The 23837-nt window shown below is 35.3% G+C and overlaps 1 protein-coding gene across 2 annotated transcripts in view; it reads right to left on the minus strand.

The window, feature by feature from the left end:
* Positions 1 to 23837, minus strand: part of tbx4.L (T-box 4 L homeolog) — a 96122-nt gene that overhangs the window by 67021 nt on the left and 5264 nt on the right. For both annotated transcript variants that reach the window (XM_041582222.1, XM_018246836.2), the window contains exon 2: positions 14748 to 14903. In XM_041582222.1, the coding sequence (XP_041438156.1) occupies positions 14748 to 14900 (153 nt within the window). In that variant the 5' untranslated portion in view covers positions 14901 to 14903. The remainder of the gene's footprint in view (positions 1 to 14747; positions 14904 to 23837) is intronic.

Raw genomic sequence — 23837 nt, forward strand, 5'->3', positions numbered from 1 at the left:
TGCCTTCCCCTAATTGTGGCCTTTGTGTTAGGCTCTGGTGCACCAAATCTCCCTGATTGCTGACATGCTCCTCTCTTGCTGTGGAGAGATTTAGTCACAAGTAATTCATTAATTGTGTGTGGGTGGATGCAGCAGACGTTATGAGCAGGGGTGGGACAGGTTTGGCGCAGGGGTTTGCATTGGACATGCCCAGGACTGGGCATATGTGTGTACCAGCCTTCAGGTTAGGCATTATTTCCTAGTGAATTTTACTGATTTTTTTAAAGGCTTGCAAAGTCTTCTGAAGTGATAGAAGAGGCAGTGGATGGGTTGGGTGATTGTGGCTGGGAGTTCAAACTACTAAAGTTATTTATTATAGTGGAACCATTTGTGTTGGGAAAATAGAGCTGCAGAATACAGAGCATTCATAATGTATTGCAGGACATTGCTGTATATTGAAGTCAGTGTTGCAATTAGTAATATCATTAGAACCACATTAAAATGATAATTACACATAATGAGGGTCTAAAATAAAACTGATAATGGGGTAATGTAATAAACAGTCTAAAGATTGCTACTTATCTGGTAAAACAGAGCAACCAAGCAGCATTTACTAGTCAGCTGTTTAAAAACACACATCTGATTGGGTGCTTGTGGATACTAGATTTGGGCAAACTTTGAACTTTTCATTACATTATTCTGTAATATGCATGTTTTGTTTTAGAATAGTTTTCAAAAAATAAAGGATGGATATACAAATACAATGCTTAATACAGGCCACACTGTTCCTCAGTCTTGTTTGGCAAATTAAACAAATGTGGAATATGGTCACCTAAGCAAGAAATGAAATTTAGTGGAGCTGATAATATATGAATTATATTGAACTGAAAATACAGTTAATTATTAATATTGCATATTTCCCACCAATGTATTCTGCAGTACTATACAATAAATGGGTGTATACATTGAACATACAGAGTTACATACAAAAACAACCAATAACCAATAATTTTGAGCTATCGAATAATGTATAAAAATCTTGCAAATCCCACTATCCTAATGAGCATTTCAACTTCAGTATACTCCTCCCTGTCTTTTAAAGGGATACTGTCATGGGAAATTTTTTTTTCTTTTTAAAGCATCAGTTAATAGTGCTTCAGCAGAATTCTGCACTGAAATCAGTTTCTCAAAAAACAAACAAACAGATTTTGTTATATTAAATTTTGAAATATGACATGGGGCTAGACATATTGTCAGTTTCCCAGCTGCCCCCAGTCATGTGACTTGTGCTCTGATAAACTTCAGTCACGCTTTACTGCTGTGCTGCAAGTTGGAGTGATATCACCATCCTCCCCCCTCCCCAGCAGCCTAACAACAGAACAATGGGAAGGTAACCAGATAGCAGCTCCCTAACACAAGATAACAGCTCCCTGGTATATCTACTCAATAGTAAAATCCAGGTCCCACTGCGACACATTACATTGAGTAGGAGAAACAACAGCCTGCCAGAAAGCAGTTCATTTATTGTACTGATTTAGCAGGCAGCTCAAACAGATGACATTACTATACTCTGCTGGTGCTTTTATCCATGAGGCCCCACATACTACTTCCAGGCACTAGTCACACTACAATTAAGTTCTGTGAATGTGGCTTGTTGACCTGCTCTTTATAGGAAAATTCTGTACATTAACAATCCTAGAGGATTATTATACTAAGGAACGTTTTACATAAATATATGTAATTGCAAAGGTTTGCTATTAAATATAAAAAAGAACACGTGCAACATTAGCGCATGTTTGAGAATTTTCCTTGGACACATCTGGAGCAATTTGTAATCTCAGAATTTTGCCATTTATATCTTGATCTTTTACCTCTATGGAATGTATGAACTATTCTTGAAATATTGCATATTTAAGAGTAATAGTTTCCCTTCCATCAGATCACTGTGGTACATATAGGGGATAATGCACTTTTTACTGCAGTTTTAAGGATATAAGAACTCACAAAGTGGTTTGATAGCCAAATAAAGACACAAGCCCAAGTCCCATAATACAGGTTAAAAAAACTCCCAGTTGAGCTTTAATATATATTAATGATTTTCATTTCAGGGTAGGTGTCTTGCAATTTAATATGTATTCGTATAATGCGGTTGATGTAGTTCTGGTAGAAGCAAGCACAGGTTAATACCTTAAAGAAATGAATGGACAATTGTCTACAGCACAGGGCTATACAAGGAAAATGTTGATCAGGGAGAAAACCATTGCCAGCTTTTAGGAGTGAATGAACTATTTTTTTTTGTTTACATTTCTTAGTATCAATAGCTTGATGTCCCAGAGCTAGTTGCACCTGATAAATAATTGCATTATATCATTCTTAATAACTGTAAAATTATGGGTTATTAGTCAATATAATTCCTAGCTTGGGAGAGCTAGTCAGTGTGTAATTTTTATGTTAAAGGAACATTGAACCCCAAACATTATATGTATGCAGTTTTTCACTGTTGTGATATCTTTAATTACAGTACAATTTTTGCAAAGTTCCCTACTGGGTCTATGTTAAAGGGCATCTCCACCCAAAAACAGTTTTTTGTATTATGAAATGCAATAAAAAAACCAATATTTTTTAATTAGTTAATTCAGAATTCAATTGTTTATTTGTAGACGTATTTGCAGTCAAAAGCAGTATCTGTTTACCCATTTCCGTTCTACTGAGACCAGTGTAGCAGAAGTCAGTTAGTTCTGCTCCAGGTCTCTTAATTAGCTGGCTTTTGTCAGATTCAGTTAAGTTCAGTTCAAGAGATTCCTGGATTTCTTCTATACTAGAGTTTCCAGGATTTGTAAGACCCACAGTTATCATTAGGACTATAAACAATATAAAATGAACAATACAATACAAAATAATACGGTGTCTGCGGTGCCTCCTACTTTTCTTCACACTGTCTCTGGCTTCTCTAAACTGGGAAAAGTAATTTTCCCATTTAGTTACCATTTGTTTTCCTATATTTTTAATATTAATTACCCATTCTAACTAGAGAGGAGGGCACAGGTTGTACCAGATAGGGAGGAGTAAAGTACCCACGGGTCCCAAATTTTTTGAATCGTTCTTGTTTTTGTATGCTAGTCAATTTTTCGTTTGACTAGGATCCAGTTTATTTTGTTTTTCAATAGTTCAATAGTTTCTAGAATTTGCTAAGTGTCAATTTAGCCACCGTGAAAATGTGAGTTATGAGTATTCTTGTGTGTTTATTTATATTTTGGGCTGGTGATTAACGTAAGTTAATTGAAATTACAGAAAATATAATTTCATTGACCCTGGTCCAAAATGGTTGTAACTTGGGACATTGCCACCATATATGATATATTGTGCTCTCGTATCTGCAATCTCTGTAGATATCTAAACATTTCCTCAGGCAGAGGAGAGTGAAGCTGTTTGATCCTGTCCCATTTGATCCTGTCCCATTGCATCGGGCTTATTAGACCATAAAAGTATTTCAACTTTGTAAAGCCTTTAGATTCACACCATCTGAAAGCCTTCCCCTGTAAACCTGGTTGAAAATCTGGGTTAGCTGAGATGGGGGCAGCAGGTAAATGTTGAGATATCAATTTTGTTTTATGTTGTCCAAAATATTTAGGGATTGTTCCATCACTGGGGTCAAATTATCAGGTCTTATCACATACAGTATCCATGGGACTGCAGCTAGTATAACCCATGGTTACCCATTTTGAGGGTGGGTGGGCAGAGAGTAAAGCTGGCCATAGACGCAAAGATCCGATCGTACGAATCGTGGATTCGTACGATTTTCGGACCGTGTGTGGAGAGTCCCGACATTTTTCGTCCGTCGGAGATCGGTCGTTTGGTCGATCGGACAGGTTAGAAAATTTCTGTCGCCTGCCGATAATATCTCTGCGTGTATTGCCGATTGTACGATTTTCAGAGGGAGACTGTCACTAGTGTTGTCAGACATAAGTATCGTACGATTGCTGTCAGGGGCAGAGCATTGGGTGATCTGTTCTTATTTGATCGGAATGGTAAGACTTTGATCTGAATGGTTAGTGGAGGGTCGGGAGATGGGAAAGTCCGATCGTACGTTGATTCGTACGATCGGATCTTTGCGTCTATGGCCAGCTTTACGGTATGATGCGAGTTGGGCAGCTTGCAGACCAAAGTCTGGCACTCCTAAGCCTCCCCTTGGTCTTGATACTGTCATGGTGGATTTGGAGACTCTAGGGGTTTGACTATCCATATAAACCTCATGATGTGTCTTTGTAAATTTGCTATATCAGATCTGGGTACTGGGATTGGTAGGGTACTAAAATAGTAGAGGATCTTGGGTAGAAAATCATTCTAACTGCATGGATACGGCCTATCCAAAATATTTCTAATTTGTACCATGTCTCTAATGTTTCTTTAGTTACTTTCCAGAGGGGGTAGTTGGTTTTGTAGAGATCCTGTAGCTGTGAAGTTATTTTAACTCCTAGGTATTTGAGATGTTGGGGTTGCCATTGAAAGTGGAAAAGCGTTGGTTTTGTCATAGTTAATCATTGTCATAGTTAATCTTGAGTCCTGAAAATTCTGCAAAAGCTTTGACTATATGAAGGAGATTAGGTAAGGTGGTGAGTGGTTGTGTTATTAACATAAGGCTGTCATCTGCAAATAGACATAATTTGTGATCGTCCTGTCCAATCTTTAAGCCTTTGACATTGGAATTACCTTTGAGGCGTGCTTCCAATGGCTCAAGTGCTAAAATAAAGAGAATATATGCATATATAGTAGCCTTGCGAATTAGTATTAAAGTAATCTAATTAATCAGTACAAAATTAAATATAATGCGTGCAAAGTGAATTAAACTTGGATTGATTTTTACTTAACTTCCAGGCAGTTGTCTCATAAACTAATAAATACAATTCTGCATATACTTTACTAACTTGTTTTCTTTAGAGTATTATAACCATGACACTGCAAAGGCCTACATGCCCAGTTAAATTAAATATGTGAGAGTGATATGCCCTCATGCATAAATCATTATTTCAGATATTGGGGCAAATTCACTAACCTCAGGCATAGATTCGCCAGGACAATGCTAATTTACGAAAATCCGAAGCTGGTGAAGTTGCGCTAGCATTACTGCGCCAAACAAATCGAAATTGCTAATTTGCATACGGCAGGAAGTTAAAGTTCTATGGACGAATATGTTGCAGCAAATACATTAGACTACACAAGCCAGGAAACCTTAATATAATAAAGTAAAGTTGTTATATTGACCTACACATAAGCCCAGTTTATGTGCCAAGTGTTAGGAAATATAGGGGGGAAGAGGGTTATCCCAAAAAAAAGGTACGCTCTTTTTCTGCCTATCACCCTGAAAAAGGAAAGGATGCTAGCGTTTTTTCAACAATTTTTTTAGGAGCTCCTATGTACTCTATAGCACTTCACCTGGTCTGAGGTGGTGAAGGCAAGTCTGGCGCAAGAGTTAACGTTCAGTAAAATCCGCATCTTAATGAATTTGCGTAGTTACGTCCATTTGCCAGAGCGCAAAATTCGTCAGGCGTTAGGAAGCGAAGTACCGCTAGAGTCTATCTCCTTCACTAGCGAAGTTACACCAGTGACCATTAGTAGATCGGCGAAGTTTCGCGTTAGTCACTTCGCCCTTCAGTAAATTTGCCCCTTTATGTCATCAGCTAGATTTTAATGGCTGCAGACAGTAAGGTTCAGAAAGCAAATACTTAACTTTATAGTTAGTCACTCTGTGCTTTGCATTTTACAAAAAATTCAGTGTAAATGTTTGGAAAATTAACTATGCAATATTTAAATGTGCTGTTTTTCAGTAGGTCTAGGATACAATTTAAGGTGCCTATCGTAATTTTTTTGTAGAATTGTAATTGTGTCTTTCTAATGTATTTGCAGACTGATAATTTCCTGCTGCCTGAATTACCTACTGCCATTTAGAGAGGCCTTACTTTTGAATGTAATGCTATTCCAAATATCAGTGCATGGGACTTGTTCTAATGCAGGAAACAAGTAAGCCTACTGTATAAACCTGTATGAATGTTAAGTGAAACAACTTTTAAACAATGTCTTTCTGAAATGACATAACCCCTGTTTTAATCAAGCTGAAAAAATATTAAATTATTAGAAGCACAGTTTATGAGAAGCTGTGCCATTATGTAGTAATATCTATGATCAAGGAAAGAATATATACATATATTCAGGGCACGTGAATTAGACAGGCAGATCTGGAAATGAGGGTAAGAACTGAATTATCTGTTACAGTGAAGGTTACATTTACATGTTACAATAAACAATAGGGACCCTGTGGATGGCTTGGCACAGCTGGAAAGCAGATGTATAACTAAACAGGTGAATATAAGCTAGCAGTAGCATTTATTATTTATGTCTGGAATGGCTAGAAGCGGTTGAGAGAAATCTTAGTGAGAATGAAGGTGCAGACAAGATATAAAAAGGCAGTTTGTCAAATTTACTGAGGGGTGAACAAATTCTGGCAATGGTGTATCCCAGTGTGTTGGTGAGAACCTATTCCTCAGATGGCATTCTTGTTTACAAAGGTGATGCATGGAGCAAACTGTACTTTTTGGGAACAAATCAGTTTTTCCCACAATGCAAAGTGTCCCCATAATCCCACATGCAAGTTGTGTCTAATGCAATTAATTGTGTCTAAGTAATTGCAAGGTTACCTTTATTTTATGCACTTGGGTGTAATTCATCAGAGCAAGCTGGGCAGGTGCATTGGCCCTCCTCGCAGGTAGAGAAAAGTGCTAGGATCATGTATGAGTGCAAGTACCATTCATCAATGGCATTTATTTGGTAGCATGTCACACTTTTGGTTACATTCCTCGTAAGCCTTATAGTATATGTATGCCTAGTAAACAACTAAAATGGCTCAGTACATTCAGAACATAGACAGAGCTGCAGATGCCAGGGGGGCAGGCCCAGAATAGGGAAAATATAAGCAAAATAATGAACAAATATAAATAAGCAGTAAATAGAAAAGGTCAACATGATGTTATTGATATTACTTAAACTTGGCTACTCTTCAGCTAAGAAGGCCATGAAGAATTGTATACTACATATGCTGATGTCTGCATTAAATAGCAGTGAATGTTTGCTCCAGCAGTCTGGGTTTTTTTTGTAGATTATCAAAATATGCATTTAAGTTAGTGGGAGGACTGGTTGGCTTCATCTGCTGCACAGACAAGTATCATGGAATTTGCAGTATGTATGACCTTATCAGTCATTTTGTGTCTGATAGATAGATAGTTAAGGGGCGAATTTGTCCCGTTTCGCCGTGAAATTAAAAATTTGTAAAAGGCAAGTTAATGGGCATCAAACTTATTTTGACGTGTGTCAATTTCGACGCCCGAGACAATTTTTATACACGCGCCTATTTTGTCCAAATGCATTAAAGTCAATGGGTGTCTGAATAATTTTGCCGCGGTGGATTTTTCGGGGGCAAAATTTTCTCTGCAGTTTTGCCAATTTATTCGCCTGCAACAAAATTGTCCATCACTATAGATAGATACTGTATATGGCAAAGGATTGTAACGCACTTCCAATCTAGGGGAAAATGGCACAGGTCAATGTTTCCTCTCATGCGTGCGCTCACAAATTTTGAGGCCAGCGCACACAACCATTTGCCGTGTGCACAAAGAATTTTATGTGAAAACAATAAAAAATTTGTATTAATTCTGACCTGAGCACACAGTTTTTAAAAACTGCGCGCACGGGTTTAAAATGTGGGCACAAAATAATTTTTTTTGCAAACATGGATGAGAAGGAATTAGAGGGAACATTGGCCCAGGTGCATACAAGAATGGAGCACTCACGCAATTTATGAATGAGTTTAATTAGTTGTTGTCAACATTACAGTCCTGCTAAGAGGACCTTTCTCAAGACATGCCAAACACACCAGGATCCCACAAGTTAAAGTAGCTTCCTTGGGAGGCAACTTTGGCCAACTGTTTTTGCACCCGCAATTTACACTATTGCTGGAGGGAGAGCATTTGCCGGAGACAAGTCACCTGCGGTAGCAAAGATTTATCGTGGAATCCTAATTTCCTCTTGTGCCAGTACCCTTAAGAAACCACATCATCTTTTCTAAAGTGCCTTAAACCTTTAATAACTGGTATGTAAAAAGTGTGTACTCTTTAAAGTTCATATCAATCATTACAATGCACTTGCAACAAACACTGTATTGTATATGGATATGTTTGATGATACTCTTATTCTTCAATTACGTATGCATAAAATTGAAATTACACTTTCATTATCTGTTGAAAACAAAAACATCTTGTCCCATCAACAGAATGCAGAATTATTTTTATTTCATCTATTTACACAGCCTGCAGAAAAAAATCAATGATTCCTCCTGTATTTAAAAGCTTAAATACCACAATGCTAACCCATAAAGAACACTATGATCTTAACCAATGGAAAAGCGTTGCCTTCAGTTACCAAAACCAGTGATTAAGTGTGATGTGGCTTGATTGCTAGTGTGTAGAACATGCTAATAAAGGAGTGTATTAAACTTTCAGCATAATCTTTAACAGTTCATTTTCGCAGTCTTTCAGTTTATTTTCAGTGCAAAATGAAACTGGCGGAAGACTCGCTGATGATTCTTTCTAGTGCATTGCAATGCAAATCTAGAGTGCGAAGGTAACTTCTAAAACATTTACATGTAGCACAATGAAATATAAAAAGCAACAATACAATATTATGCGCCTTTAAGTTTTCTGGGGCATCTTTTTAAAAGTTAGTTTTATATTTTAGGGAAATGTTAAGTACAAATGGCAATGTATGTTTGTTACAAACAAATTAATGTTTTCTAAAATTGCACAGAATTTTAATTGGCTTTTCTTAGAGGAAAGTATTCTAGGAAAAGGACATTTTTCTTGAACATTTTATTTCCTGTTCCAGTAAAATGATTATTGCAAATATTGGGCATATTATTGTCTGATGTTCATCAAGCTAAAAAAAAATGATTGCCACTGGCTAGCTAAGGTTTATGAAGCAAATAACAGATCTTCTAAGGGCCGAGTAGTAAATTACGTCCCTGTAGGAAACAACGAAACCTATTTGGAGCCAGTAGTAGCTATTAAACTTTTAGCATGACTTAAGCCTATAATGAAACTATGATTGTTGATTACCAATAGGGATTAGTGAACTTTTTCACTCAGTACCGGATGTTGGCTATATTCATCGTTTCAGCAGCTGTAAAAAATTTAGCAAATCTGCTAAATTTTTTCTTTACGCTCTGTTGCGCCAGAACAAATAGCAACGACATAATTATTATCCACCCTTGCATTTTACATCAACCAATGAAACTGGAGTCCTCCCCAGCCTACCCCCTCTCCCTCTTAGGAGCTATCTAGGCATGGGTTTAAAAGGAATAAGCAACACTGGAGCCCTTTTATTCTATGAAGAATGGTTGTAGAATAGTGAAAATTAGCTTTTCAAACAAGGTGGGGTAATGTATATGTTAATGCAGAGCTCAAAATTCCCATGCCACAATGGCTCCTGTTGGCTCAAATATTTTTCAGAAGAATTCAATTTTTTCACTCATCGCTTATTACCAACATATGCACAGATATAAATTTTGCTCTTGCTGTAATATAAAGTTTCTTAATGCCCACAAGGATGGCAAAAATGACATATATTTAGGAATTCATGCAAAAGCTAAGTAATATCTGCAAAGCACTAATAAATATCTTGGTGCTAGATATAAAAATAGAATAATGAAAAGAAGTTACTTATCCAGAGGTAGTGTTCTTGCACTTTCTCTATGGACAGATTAATTGGCATGCAAAAAATATATTATGGGAGTTATTTATTAAAATCTCAATAAATTCTATTTTTTTTTCAATAGAAAAAAAAAGCTAACATTTTTCAAGATTTATTATACCCCGAAGCTGCAAAAAGCCATAATCTGAAAATCTGCCATCTCAGTTTTTTGTGGTCTGTGCTGGGTTTAGCTAAAAAATCCGACTTTTTCTGGGTTTTCGGGCAAAAACTTAAAAAATTCAAGCAATTCGGGTAAAAAGTCCAAAAAATTTGAGCAATTCTGGAAAAAGCCTTTTTCAGCGATCTGTTTTTTTTTTATTAATAAATAATCTAAAATCGGGCATGAGAGTTTGGTCATGTTTTTTTTTAAATAAAATATAAAATAAATTCAGATTATTGTAAATAACCACCTAGAAATCTGTGGAACATTTGAGTTGAGGTTGAATGATAGCAATCATTTGTAGACCTAACCTGACCTAAGGGATAAAAGCCCTAGACCTTCTGACAGGGTTATCTATACATGACTTAGTAGTTCTTTTAAAGAGGTGTTTAGATGAAACCTGAGGTGGCAAAATGAAGCCTTACATTTTTTAGACTGTTCTCAACAGAATCATATCACTCAAAATTAGAGGTTACTTAGGCAATTTTACATCTATGTAGGCAGAGCCATGTGGACCTCCTCCCATATGTCATTGTTCTGAAAACTAAATGGGGTAATTGTGAAGTAGCTAGCACAGAGAGCACTTCTAAAATTAAAGTAGACAACAATATTGTTGCTTTTTTAAATTTTTGGTAATACCCTGATTTACCCTCTGCCCTGTCCACATATAAATAACAGAAATGGAGCAACATTTCATGCTGTGCAAATGTTAACAGATGCTAGCTCAGCATGATAGAGGGCTGTGCAGATCCACAAAATGCTAATAAAAAGTGCCCTCAAACCAAAATGCTGAGCTAAGAGCAGGGTAAGGAGATTCCACTGTAATGACCTAACAGGTATAATAACTATCTTAGAAGTGGGAAATCTGATTTGCAGGAAAGTGATATAAATTCATTACATTAATCCCTGTCAGTGCCATGACTCCACAAGGCCATTTGCAACCAGCAGATAGTATTCATTGAACTGGGGAATGCCTGGTAGGAATATAGTAGACAATACAGTAGAACCTCCATTTTATGTTTTTCAGGGGACCAGAAAAAAATGGTGTAAAATCCAAGAAAATGTAAAATCAGGGAAATGTATTATGCATAATATATAGGTGGGACCACCAAACAACAATGTAAAATGAGGGAAAACTTAAAATCAGGGGATGTAAAATAAGGTTTCACTGTATTAGAATTTCCAATTAAATAACATGTATGTGTACTGTTATTATCATTATTATTACCGGAATTGCTATCAATATTATCATTGGTATTGCTAAGATGTTTATGGCAAAGATCAACGGGGGAATGTAATATAAGTCGCTAACAGAAAAACTATTCGCAATGCAAAAAGTTATGCCTTTGCGCAAACAAATTTTGCTTTGTGCGAATTTAATATAGCTTTTGTGAACCCGGAAACTGTTTAGCGACTACTTCCGACAGCGGAAGACCGGTTGCGAATTTTATAGTTTGCAACAAAGCACAGTCAATGTACTGAAACTTACTGAAACTTAATGAAAAAGTCGTTATGTTTGCTCCAAAAGATTGCGAGACCTTCAAGCACTTCTTAATAGTGCGCAATTACAATTTGCAATGCAATAACAGTTTAAGGAACAATATTACATTGTGAGATGTGGATTTTTTGTCTTATCGGCACAAATTGTTTTGCTCTTTGCACTTTAATTAGATTCCCCTGCAAAAGTTTCAAACTCTGTGGTAGCAAAAAAATTTTTTTTTTTTGGTCTAGGAGTTAAATAATATTGCTGAAAAGTAAAACCATTCGGCGTGTTTTAAAATTCTGCAGATTTTAGTGGTTAGTCACCGGTAGAGCAATTCACAGACAAACAGCCAAAAAGTTTTGCCTGTGTTGTGTAGAAAGTTCTGAAAAACTGAAAGGTGCCAAAACAACAGTGCGAATTGAGGGATTCATTAGGTTGTCTCAGATTTCAGTAAATGCTCCTTCCCCTTTGCTCCATATGCCACTATATACCAAGGCAGGGAAAGATGTTGCCTGGGTTTAAAATGGTTTATAGGGAGAGAGTGAAACAAGAAAACAAAGTAAAGCAAGGAACAGAAGACAGAAATAAAGGAACAGATTTGGAAATGTTATTCTGTATAATTTATTTCATTTAGAAAGGTAGTATTAGACGTGTGACTAATGTAGAAATATCCTCAAAAATTATATTCTTTTTTTCTCTAAAACAGGACTATTCTGTTCATTGTTGTAATTTAGATAAAAAATATTTTTATACACCTCTTAGAGTAATAATTGTAAAGGACTGGGTAAGGTAATTTCCTTTATTTGCACCTTTTTATCATTTTTTTAGGTTGAAATTTCCGATAAACTTTTAATTGAAAATAGCAAGAAAATTATTGGTATGGATGACAAACACATCCCACATTACATAATGAAGTAACTGTTTTCTGCTAATATGCTTTCTTTTGTATTTACCAACATCCCCCTACATAAAGCCATTAATAAGAACAGGTGATACTACTGTTGCCTTCCTCTTGCGGGTTGATAAGCAGCAACTAAGCATTCTCCTCAAATGCAATGCATGTCATCATCACCTCAAAATAAAATAATATATACCTTATCTTTTCAATAAGTGAGCAACTGAATGTACATATATACAACTGCCATTTATGCAGAGCAACACAGGAAGCATAGATCCCAGATATTATAAGGTCGACTGACCATTTTAAGGACATCATCATAGGAACTAGTTAACGATGGCTCAAAATTTCCCTCTTCTGTATTTTTATATTTAACACATGGTAATATGTAAGCGTTCTCCATCAGTCTCCCAAACATTGTCTGGATGTTTCTGACTTTTTTTATATAGTAGCATCCTATGGAATTCATTTATTACGTACAACAGTAAGGGGGAGGGGCATAGATGACATGCCCCTTGGCACTACAACTTTTGAAGAAGTTACCTTGTTAAAGAAATTAATTTCTTACCGTTGCATTGTGTGAGATTTCTAACCTATGGTCTAAGGGGCAAATTTACTAAAGGGCGAAGTGGCTAACGCTGGCAAAAATTACGCTAGCGAAGGAGATAGACTCTGGTGCAACTTCGCACTCTAACGCCTGGTGAATTTTTCGCTCTTGCAAAAGAGCATTACTATGCAAATTCACTACGTTTTTGATTTTACTGAATGTTACCTCTTGCGCCAGACTTGTCTTCGCCACCTCAAACCAGGCGAAGTGCAATAGAGTAGACAGGACTTGGTCCAAAAAACGTTGACATTTTTTCTAAGTCCCAAAAAACGCTGGCGTCTTTTCTTTTTTTAACAGGGTGATAGGCTGAAAAAGATTGTAAATTTTTTTTGGGGTACCATCCTTCCACCCTACATTTCCTTACATATGGCACATAAACTATACACTGGGCTCATGTGTAGGGCAATATAACAACTTTTCTTTTATTAAGGTTCCCTGGGCTTGTGTAGTGTAATGTATTTGCTGCAACCTATATACGTACATTGAAATGTAACTTCCCGCCGCATGCAAATTATCTAACGCTAGCGCAACTTCGCTATGCCTGGCATAGTTACGCTGGCGCAACTTCGCAAGCGTTGCGACAAAACTTCACAACTTAGTGAATTAGCGTTGTCTGTGAGAAGTTGCGCCTGGTGAAGTGTGGCGAAGGCGTTGCTGGCGAATTTTCGCCTGTTAGTTTATTTCCCCCTAAGTCTCTGATTTATGTTTTTTTTATGTTGTATGATATCGGGGAAGGAGTCTGTCTTCATAATCCAGAATTACTTTCTTCTCTAACTTTCACCCTAAGCACCATGAGCCAGATTTGGGGTCAGATTTATTAAACTGTGGAATCCAGGGAATTTCTATCATTTTAAAATTTTCCACAATTATTAACTCTTCAAAATGATCTGGACTGTTATGTTTTGTAGCCGGAAATGTATATGGTGTAACAGACCGTTATTAACGATTTTGTTGAGCCTTTACAGCTGGAACTACTCGTCAGGAAAGTGTTTTAACCAATCACGATACACATCAAAGATGAAAAGAATGTCAATTTGGCAAAGTATGTTGAATTGAGCAACCAAACAACATTCTGCTTCTTGGGAAGTTAAAACTCAGTTACAGCACTGAACTCTAACATCTTTCTAAATCATTAATCCCTGATGCTATTTGCAAGCAGGGATTAAGGATTCAGACAAACGTATTCTTAATCTGCAAGGTATGAAATTTTTTTTTTAGAGTGGCAACTAATTTGGCCCCAATCCAGTTAATAGTTCTGTGAAAATTTTGTCTTGTTAAATACTCAATCCCAATGATATTCTAGTTCTGTTTTCTATGCTATCCAAATCCAGATGAAATGACCTAACATAGTTATATTTTTGTAATTTGTTATATGATCCCTCAATTTTTTTAATGTGTTTCCCAGTTTCCTAAACCCTACCTCTGGCCCCTGTAGATGCATGTTTATATGAAAGCTAAGTGCTACTGAATACCACACAATAAAAGAATTGCTTAATCTCCTCTTATCCTATGGGACACATGGGCTTCCCACTAAAAAGTTCAGTTTGAAGCATATGGTCTATTTGACATGTCATGAAATATTGTATTTATCTCTTGTTTCCAAGACTATTGTGCTTGCTTAGCATATGTGTGGTCTGAAACTGACAAGCTATCTGGTGTTAATAAACTTAACTACATACGTAGTCCAGTAATGCAGCAGTTTTTATATCAACAGGGTTAAAGAAGATTTAGTGATTGGGGATAAGGGCCTCATATGTATAGTTCTCCAGGGTCTTTTAATACGTGGAGGCAAACCTGGATTATATTAGGAAGAGATTTGTTTTACCTGCTCTGCATCCTGACTTTGTGGGCTGCTCAAAGAGGTGCTCAGACCTGCTACTCCCAGTGTTGGTGATCCTGCAGCAGCCTCTGCATGTCCAGCTGTTTGGGTTGTTGGAAACCCGTCCTCACTTTCTGACAAGCTCTTCTCTTGGAGCATTTCCTTTTTCAACAGAAAGACAGGTTGTTACACTGTGCCTGCTTACATACAGAATAAAAGTAAAATATTTGACCCAAAATACTAAAATTGATCCAACTTTATTCAAGATTTAAATTTGTGTTTTTTATAGGTGTACATTATTTAAAAAAAACTTGTAAAAAAGAAACTTTAGTATTGTCATTGTAAAGAATCATTCTAAATTCAGATTTAAAATCCTGACAAATGTCTTAATATATATATATTTTTTTTTATAAATTGACACACAACATGGAAAAATTGTGTTTAAGATCTTGGCATAAATTAAACATATGAATCTCTTAACTTCATAGCTATTGTATATTGAATAGCTCCTAGCCCTTTATTCATTGACATTAAAGGAACAGTAATACCAAAAATGAAAGTGGCTTAAAGGAATGATAGAGGAATGTACTCTTGCTCTGCACTGGTAAAACTGGTGTGTTTGTTTCAGAAATACAACTATAGTTTATATTACAAACTGCTGTGTAGCCATGAGGGCAGCCATTCAAGCACAGGTTACACAGTAGATAACAGATAAGTTCTGAAGAATCCCATTGTATACTACAGAGCTTATCTGATATCTGCTGTGTAACCTGTGCCTTTTCTCCTTTGAATGGTTGCCCCCATAGCTACACAGCAGCTTGTTTATATATAACTATAGTAGTGTTTTTGAAGCAAATATACCAGTTGTACCAGCACAGCACAACAATACATTGTAATTCCATTACTTTAAAACACTTTAATTTTTTGGTGTTACTGTTCGTAACTAAACTATATGATTAAAGAGAGCTTACTGTATCTATCAAATTATCAATCACATTATCATGGGTCCCTCATAATCAATGACAAAAAACATATTATCAAGTAAAAACATTTTAAAATAATTTTCATTATGTTGGGAATAGAGCATTTTTTGAACAGGTATATTGGTGTATATAAGTATATATATATATATATATATATATATATATATATATATATATATATATATATATATATATATATATAAGGGAATAGTTCCAAATGACATGTGATTGATAAATAATGGTAATTATATTAGAAAGATGCTATTATTCTCTTTACTTGATCATTTGTGCTCAGACTAATTGGACTGGTGTCGTTAATTTGCAATCAGCACTTCGATATTCCATGAAGTGTATTCTAATTGCATTTTTTAAATAGCCTCATAAACCATTAGGAAATTACAGTTACCAAAAGCCAAAAACATGTCTCTATAAGTTTTCAGTAAAATATCAATAGAAATCATAATATTTATACTTGACCTGAACCAATATTTTTCACACATTATTAAATCCTTACTTAATAAGAAGAATATTTCATAGGTGTGATTCTAGATAAAACTTTTTCACCATTTTATATTGTTTTTAAAATTATGAACTTGAACCTACTGTTGAGCATAGAAACTGTTGTTTTATACAAATTTGGGCTAGGAATACGAGAAGGAGTGCTCCTTAAACCCAACCTAAATTTCCCAGTTGCTAGTAAGTAAATAATATAAAGAAAATATGTGTGTCAGCGTCATGTGTGTTTTTGTTTTGTGTTTTACTGAGTGCAAATCGATAGATAGATAGTGTAAATCTATGTACATATATATATATATATATATATATATATATATATATATATATATATATATATATATATATATATATATATAGTTTTAAAATGGGTAAACATTCATTGGTAGTTAAGTCTATTGCAAATCCAATTCAGTCTGGTGCAGATGATCTTTATGGATATGATTGAAATGTTGAGTTTATAATAGACTAGCACAATCAATAAAGTGATTCATAGGCTAATGTGATATAAAGAAGAACTGTACAAATGTTGATATCCTGCTGATTATATCCAACATCTACACAATTTTCATAATTTGATTCTTTCCATTGTATTCCAAATCAATCACAAAAAAGGGCAGAACATGCCTAGAAATACACGATGGGATTTTATGACAGTTTCCGTTATGGTTGTCCAGTTCTATGGAGGTTACCCCTGTTCGATTTAGCATCCTGCAATATTAAAGTATTAATTGTCACAGAACCGCCCCACGATGTTTTAACGTTTTCCAGTCTTCAGATTCCCCTAGATCAAGATAACAACATATTCTGAACAGCACAGGCTATTACAAGTTTAAACCTCAGCTTTCTGAAGTCTACCTCCCAAAAATCCTTAGTTATCTGTAGGTTAACTAGGACTCTCAGTAACTGTAGTTTTTTTAAAAAAAAAGTTGAGTTTTATGTGCTTTGTTTACATGGTATTCCTTGGACATGCAATTCTGACACTTTCCAAGAAAATAAAATGAATTAATATAATTAAGATCTTATCAGTAGGAACTCATTAATTTGCGGAAATACCGCTGAAACATTCTCTCTCTACTTTCTGAACAGCCTGCTAGTAGCCAGTTGTAATCCCTTCATGTCAGTAGCTGCACCTTCCTGTAATAAGGGACACACAGAATTCCTATTTCTTTACTTTGTATTTTTAGCGGAGGTTGAGCACACAGTAAACAAAATGAAAAGAAAGATATTTTAACTAGGCTGCATTTATAGTGTGCAGCACTTGGTCGTGTTTAAAGGAACTACTGTATGTGCAACTCCTAGTTAGTTTATATAACCATTTTTATCATTATCTACAAATAGGAAAAATTGGTTGGAAAAAATAAAAATATGGTAAAACTATAGAAAATCATTAGCCATTAGATTATGCATTTACATGGATAAAACTTCTAGAGAATACTATAGGAGCTAGAAACACTTTCCAAATTTGCAGATGCCTCTATGCAGGCTATACGCAAATTTATAGATACACATGTATGTATATTTTTTATTTATAGCACTATTTGTATACACAGAGCTGCACATTCAATCAATACATTTATAGAACATAAATAATTATACAGAGTATAGTTCTAAGTGATAGCAAATACAAGATGGAGAAAGTTCCTGTCATATATATATATATATATATATATATATATATATATATATATATATATATATATATATATTCCTTATACTGTGTATTTAAATGAATGAAGCATTGGGGGTTATTTTCATTCCTTAGGGCTCCAGGTCTCTAATAGGGTAAAATTAAAAAAAAGAAAAAAACAGGATTATTGTCCTAAACATGAAGCTCTAAGTAGATGATAAATGTTTGGTGTGTATGTGTATATGGGTAATACATGTGTATGTGTATTAGTGAACAAAATGTAGACTCAGAAAGGATTTTGTCTTCACTTTGAAAAAGCACGTCTTTTAACTGGAACTTGCTTTAAATACATTCAGATCCTATTTTACCAACGTTGATGAATTTTTAAAGTTTTTACTGGATATTCACCTATAGTTTTTTCTTTCTCTTTTTTTAATAACTATAAAGCAGAGAAGTCAGAGCTTTGTCACATCCCATTCATGTAGAATAGTGTAGCATGCATAGCACCAAGGATAATTTCATGATAATCCTCTTCACTGGTCCTCAACATTATTATAAATTACCAAATATATAACAGCAGATAAAACAAACATGCCCATTATGTCTCTACTACAATACCCAGTAGCCTCTAACAGCCTCAGCAACATCTGGGCAGGCCATACCTTGTCCATCATTGATTGAAAACACAAGTAAACATTGGTGAATCCTTTAAGCTGTGACCCTATTACATTTATTTGTGAGGCTTTTCTTTAGATCCTGCAACCATCAATGGAAAGCATGCGGCCAGTTCAGTTTGCAGTATTCCTTCTGACACTCTACCCATTTTAGAAACAAAAAATATTCTTTGACACTTTGGAACAAATGTAATAAAGGAGTAACAGAACGTTCTTTAGCAATTATTCCAAAGTCATATGCTGCTGTACTTCTATTTTTATTGTGTGTATGGGGGGGTGGGGTTCTGGAAATGTTTTTTTTAAAAAAACAGCCGACTTTTCAATTTGCCTTCTTAGGCCACTGTGTAACACTGACTACTATATATCCTCTGCATCCTCTGCAACTACCTGCAAACTGACACCAATCAATCAAACCAAAACATTCCACCACCCTCCCACTCACATACCATTAAAATGTCAACTTCAAAATGTATGCACAGTATTTGCAATTAGTAGTAGTAAAAACAGCTACCTAAACATTTTCTAAAGGGTAAAATAGCCCGTTATATGTGTTCTTTCTTGTTAATTGTGTCCTACATTTATATTTTGTAGTGAATGTGTCCTAAAACAAGAATGTTCTTTTCCTATAAAGCTCCCAGATATTTAAAAAGGCCCCTTTTGTGTTAAATGTGTCTAATTAAGTTTCAGTATTTTTCCAATAGGTATATATTGCACTAACTAGATATGTGATTTTAGGAATAGGGTTGAGAGTAAATATTTTGGCAGATACATTTTGTGCAGCATTTGCATTCATGGGGAAGTGATTTATAATGCTGTCTGTTTATTTTTCCAGCCGAGAAGCTTGCATTTATCCCCTTGAAAAAAAAATTACTCATCTGTCATATTTACGTCTTAAAAAACAGAGGGTTTCACGCCTGCTGCAGAATTATCAATGGAATGAGACCTCTGTTGACTTTTACTTTCCATAAAATGACATGTAAAGCAATGCATATATCTCCAGGACTTCAGGTAAGACACATCGAAAGGATCATCCTTACAATTACAATTACATTTAAAATAAATAAATAAATTTATAAATAAATAAATATATATATATATATATATATATATATATATATATATATATAGATATAGATATAGATATAGATATATATATATAGATAGATATATATAGATCTATATCTATATATATATAGATAGATATCTATATATATCTATATATATCTATATATAGATATATATCTATATATATATATATATATATATATAGATATATATATATATGTATATATATATATATATATATATATATATATATATATATATATATATATATATATATATATATATATATATATACCTACAACAACTATAGAACCAGGTAGTGAGGCATGGATTTAGGAATAAGGCAAGTAAGGTAGAGAAAGTCTCCTCTTGATCCAATTTACACAGTCTATGCCACATGTTTCCAAAAAAGAAGATACTTTCTCCACCACAACATAGCAAATGCATTTTAGCGGCCTGAAACCTATATTTACACACAAACAGAAAGGCATATGCATATCTGCTGTAAATGGTTCTTTGGTTAAAGTAAGCTATCTCCCCATACAGAGTTAAATGGGGCCTGATGCACTCTAATAACACATCAAAGCACTAATCAAGATCATGTAAAAAAATGATGCACTTCAGTATTTAGAGGTTAAGAATCCCCATTAAATGGTTCCGTTTACACAGTTAAAAAGAAGTGGAACTTTAATCTTTCGTATTTACATATTTCCAAGCAACGCAAAAGCCATGGGATTCTACAGCTGGAAAACAAGAACTGAATGTGCTCTTAAAATGACCTGCAAGGGGCTCAAACTTGGCCGACATGTGGCTTATTTCCAGTTTTACAAGGCAGTTAGATTTTTTTCTGTGCAAGATGGATCTTATTTGGAAAAAAACTGATTTTGTTCTGTTTAATGAGGCTAAATCGGTTTGGGCTGTTTAGTGTAATTGTGACGTCACAATCCTTTCAACCATCAAACTGTTTAATGAAGATGTTCATTGTCTGCTGATGGCTGCAGTCACATAAGGACCTGATGTTGGGGTTTGGGATAGAAATGAAATTATGACACCAAATGAATGTTCTCTTTCAAGGGTCTAGCACTTCTATTAACAAGACATCAAGGACTTTTCGCATAGTTAAGGGGGGAAATGTTTCACTCCATATTTAATATAAACTTGATTTGCTTTTCAACTGTACAGTCTTTGCCAAAATGAAACACATGAATAATCACTTCAAATCCTTATTTTACTGGGTGCACGAAAACCCTCAGCAGTTTTTGTTTGGGATTTCAGAAATGAATTCCATCCCCATTTTTTTTTTTTAAATAAGAACTCACCCAGCATTTGATTTCAAAGAGACCCTACACGATTTCAGTTCAATCTACCAAGTTTACCATTTCTGCAGCTTGTTTTAATGAGATTCCTTAGCTTTTGTGGTTTAAGGTTTTATTTCTATACCGATGGGATTTAGCCAGCATATTCTGTACCGAATACCGATGTGTTCTTATTAATATATATGTATAAATTCCTTTCTTAGAACAAGCCCCTGCAAAAGGGGTGCTCATGTGTCCATGATATACATAAAAAGTAAAAGTCCAGGGCCAAACATTCAATTGATAATGATGTAGAAATCACAGGGCAGAATTGCTGTAATCCATAAAAATATGGAAAAATAAAAAGAGAGGTGGCAGGTTACCTATCTATATGACTGTAACTACAAACTACTCTCTCCCCACCATTCTCTTACTCCCTCCATTCCTCCTCTCTCCCCTTTAGCCATTACAATAAGAGCAAACCTATCATATGCAGAAACTCACAGCAGATGTATATTTTAATGTGTGAAAAAGTAAGCAGGGAAAGCTCTTAAAAACACAGGTCACTTGAATGAAAGTGTGTGATGGGAAGCTGTAGGATGAACCATAAACACAGATTACAAGTCATGTTCTATAATGGATATAACTAAAGTCTGGGCTGCCACTGTCTCTTTCCAACAAGGTGAAGCCCCATGTTAACAAATAGCGCGATTACAGCGCGATCATAGCGCTCATCCTTACCAAGAAACAATAAATGTGCAGTCTCCCGTATGTTCCTTTAAAGCCCGGACTGGAAGGGGTCGGCTGGCTAAGAGACGGAATTCTGCCTGGATTGTGCTGCATGTCTTACAACACGTGGAAACATTAGGTTTGCTTCAACTTTCTAATGTGGAATTATTTAATGCTACAATGTTTTGATTATTTTTTACAGGATGATATCATTCGCATTGGTAACTTTGTTTAGAAATGTAAAATTATTATAAGGAAAAAATGGTAGCATTCCCAGACCCTGCCCTTTCTCTCCCGAGTGCTGGGGCCCATGTCTTTTGGCCAGACTGTAATGATATATTGCAAAATAAAAACTAGTCTGGTATCATCTCATCACTTAACTGTCTGGATTGTGCTACTGCTAGCGCTCAAACTGCGCTACTGTGATACCCAAGGCAGATTGGCCTAGCAAGCAACCCAGCAAATAAGTGGAGCAGGGAGATGGAGCACAGCTCGGGCAGTAGATAAAAGAAAAAGCTTTACATTGGGCAGAGACTGGGAAAGGCCAATAAAGATAAGGTATGACAGTCTCAATGTGGGACCTGGTGCTCATCATCCTGGACTTTTACTTGAAACAAAATTGGGGCCCTGGGGGGGACTCCAAATTTAGCGTGTGTTCTTCTGTGCCTGTGTGTTTGTATGCAAATGAGACAATACAAAACAAAATGCAAATGTCCACCTCTTTGGTGCAGACTGTTGCATGACAAGGAGACATATTTTAACCTGTGAGTGTACAGGCCAGCAGATTCTTTGCATAATCCTTGTAATTGGAGCAAGATGGGGAGATGCTCTGATGATGAGCAAAGCAGCCAGTTATCCTTGGAGAATGAGAGATCCCAGAACACTGACAGACCTGTCGGAACTACAACGCACCGACCCAGCAAACAACCATCTTTCACTTCACTTATGGGAGGAAAATACTCTAACAAGTTTAGAAAAGGGTCAGTTTCAGCCTTAACTAAAAGATGTGCTTTAGTCATAAAGTCAGATTCTGCGCCCCGAGCGCAATGTCTACAGATGCTGGGATTTTATAGTTTATAGCAGAATTCACTGGAAAATTCCTGATTTTTAATCTGATAAACATTAAAAACCCTCCACTTTTTAATTCTTAATTTACTGTATATATAGTAAATAAAGTACCCCTCTTGTAAATTATAAGGATATTATAAGTCACCGAGGAGTTCCATGACCATTTTTATACAGGTCATTGGACTCCGACGTGCCTTCTAATATCCTCATATTTTGCAACTGGGTGTACTTTATTTATTATAATACACAAGTTTCAGTGAGTCATGTAACAGAAATGACATCAGAACTCACTGTTTATAACTGATGACATCAGAACTCACCGTTTATAACTGATGACATCAGAACTCAACTTTTATAAGGACATAATTTACAAGATATTCATGGCTTTTGTGTATTATATATATATATATATATATATATATATATATATATATATATATATATATATATATATATATGCTCCCAACCTCTATACTAATTAACTGCTGTCTCTCACTCCCTTTCACTCTCCCTCTTGCATCTTCATTGTCGCTAGAGTCTAGGGCTCTAGGCCAACAAATGAAAGAGCTCAGACTCAGGGAATGTGTATATATAAGAATGAAATAATTACCGAGTGACACGTGTGTATATTTTTTTTATGCTGCTCTCTTTAGGTAAGAGAAAATATTTATATTTACAGAGTCAAGTTTCTTGGGGGGGGGGGGTATCATAGCTGTGCAGTTTATCTAGTGTCACCAAACTCTCAAACAAAATAAACAAGAAACGCTTTGAATTGCCTCTTCTAAGGTGAAAGATTTCAAATGTATGACCTGGTATTTATATCTGCTATTTATATCTGACTATATATAACACTGATAAACTCTAAAATCAAAACGGAATATGGAGTTATGGTGTATTAAAATAGTATATAATAGATTTTCTAAAAATGATTCGAGATTTTTGTTTAACTTGTTTCGTTTATAAATTGGAAACGTTCGAAGGAGAATGTTTCAAATTGGCAAAGATGGAAATATATTTGGAAAACGACTAAAGTACATAAAATCCCAAGTGAATGCACATTATGAAACACCATGCGATCATTTCTTTTACAATAGTTAGCAGTTTTTCTACAGAGTGGCTGGTGAAGGCCATCAAAACTG

Source organism: Xenopus laevis, chromosome 2L (assembly GCF_017654675.1).
Source record: "Xenopus laevis strain J_2021 chromosome 2L, Xenopus_laevis_v10.1, whole genome shotgun sequence".
Taxonomy (NCBI): Eukaryota; Metazoa; Chordata; class Amphibia; order Anura; family Pipidae; genus Xenopus; species Xenopus laevis.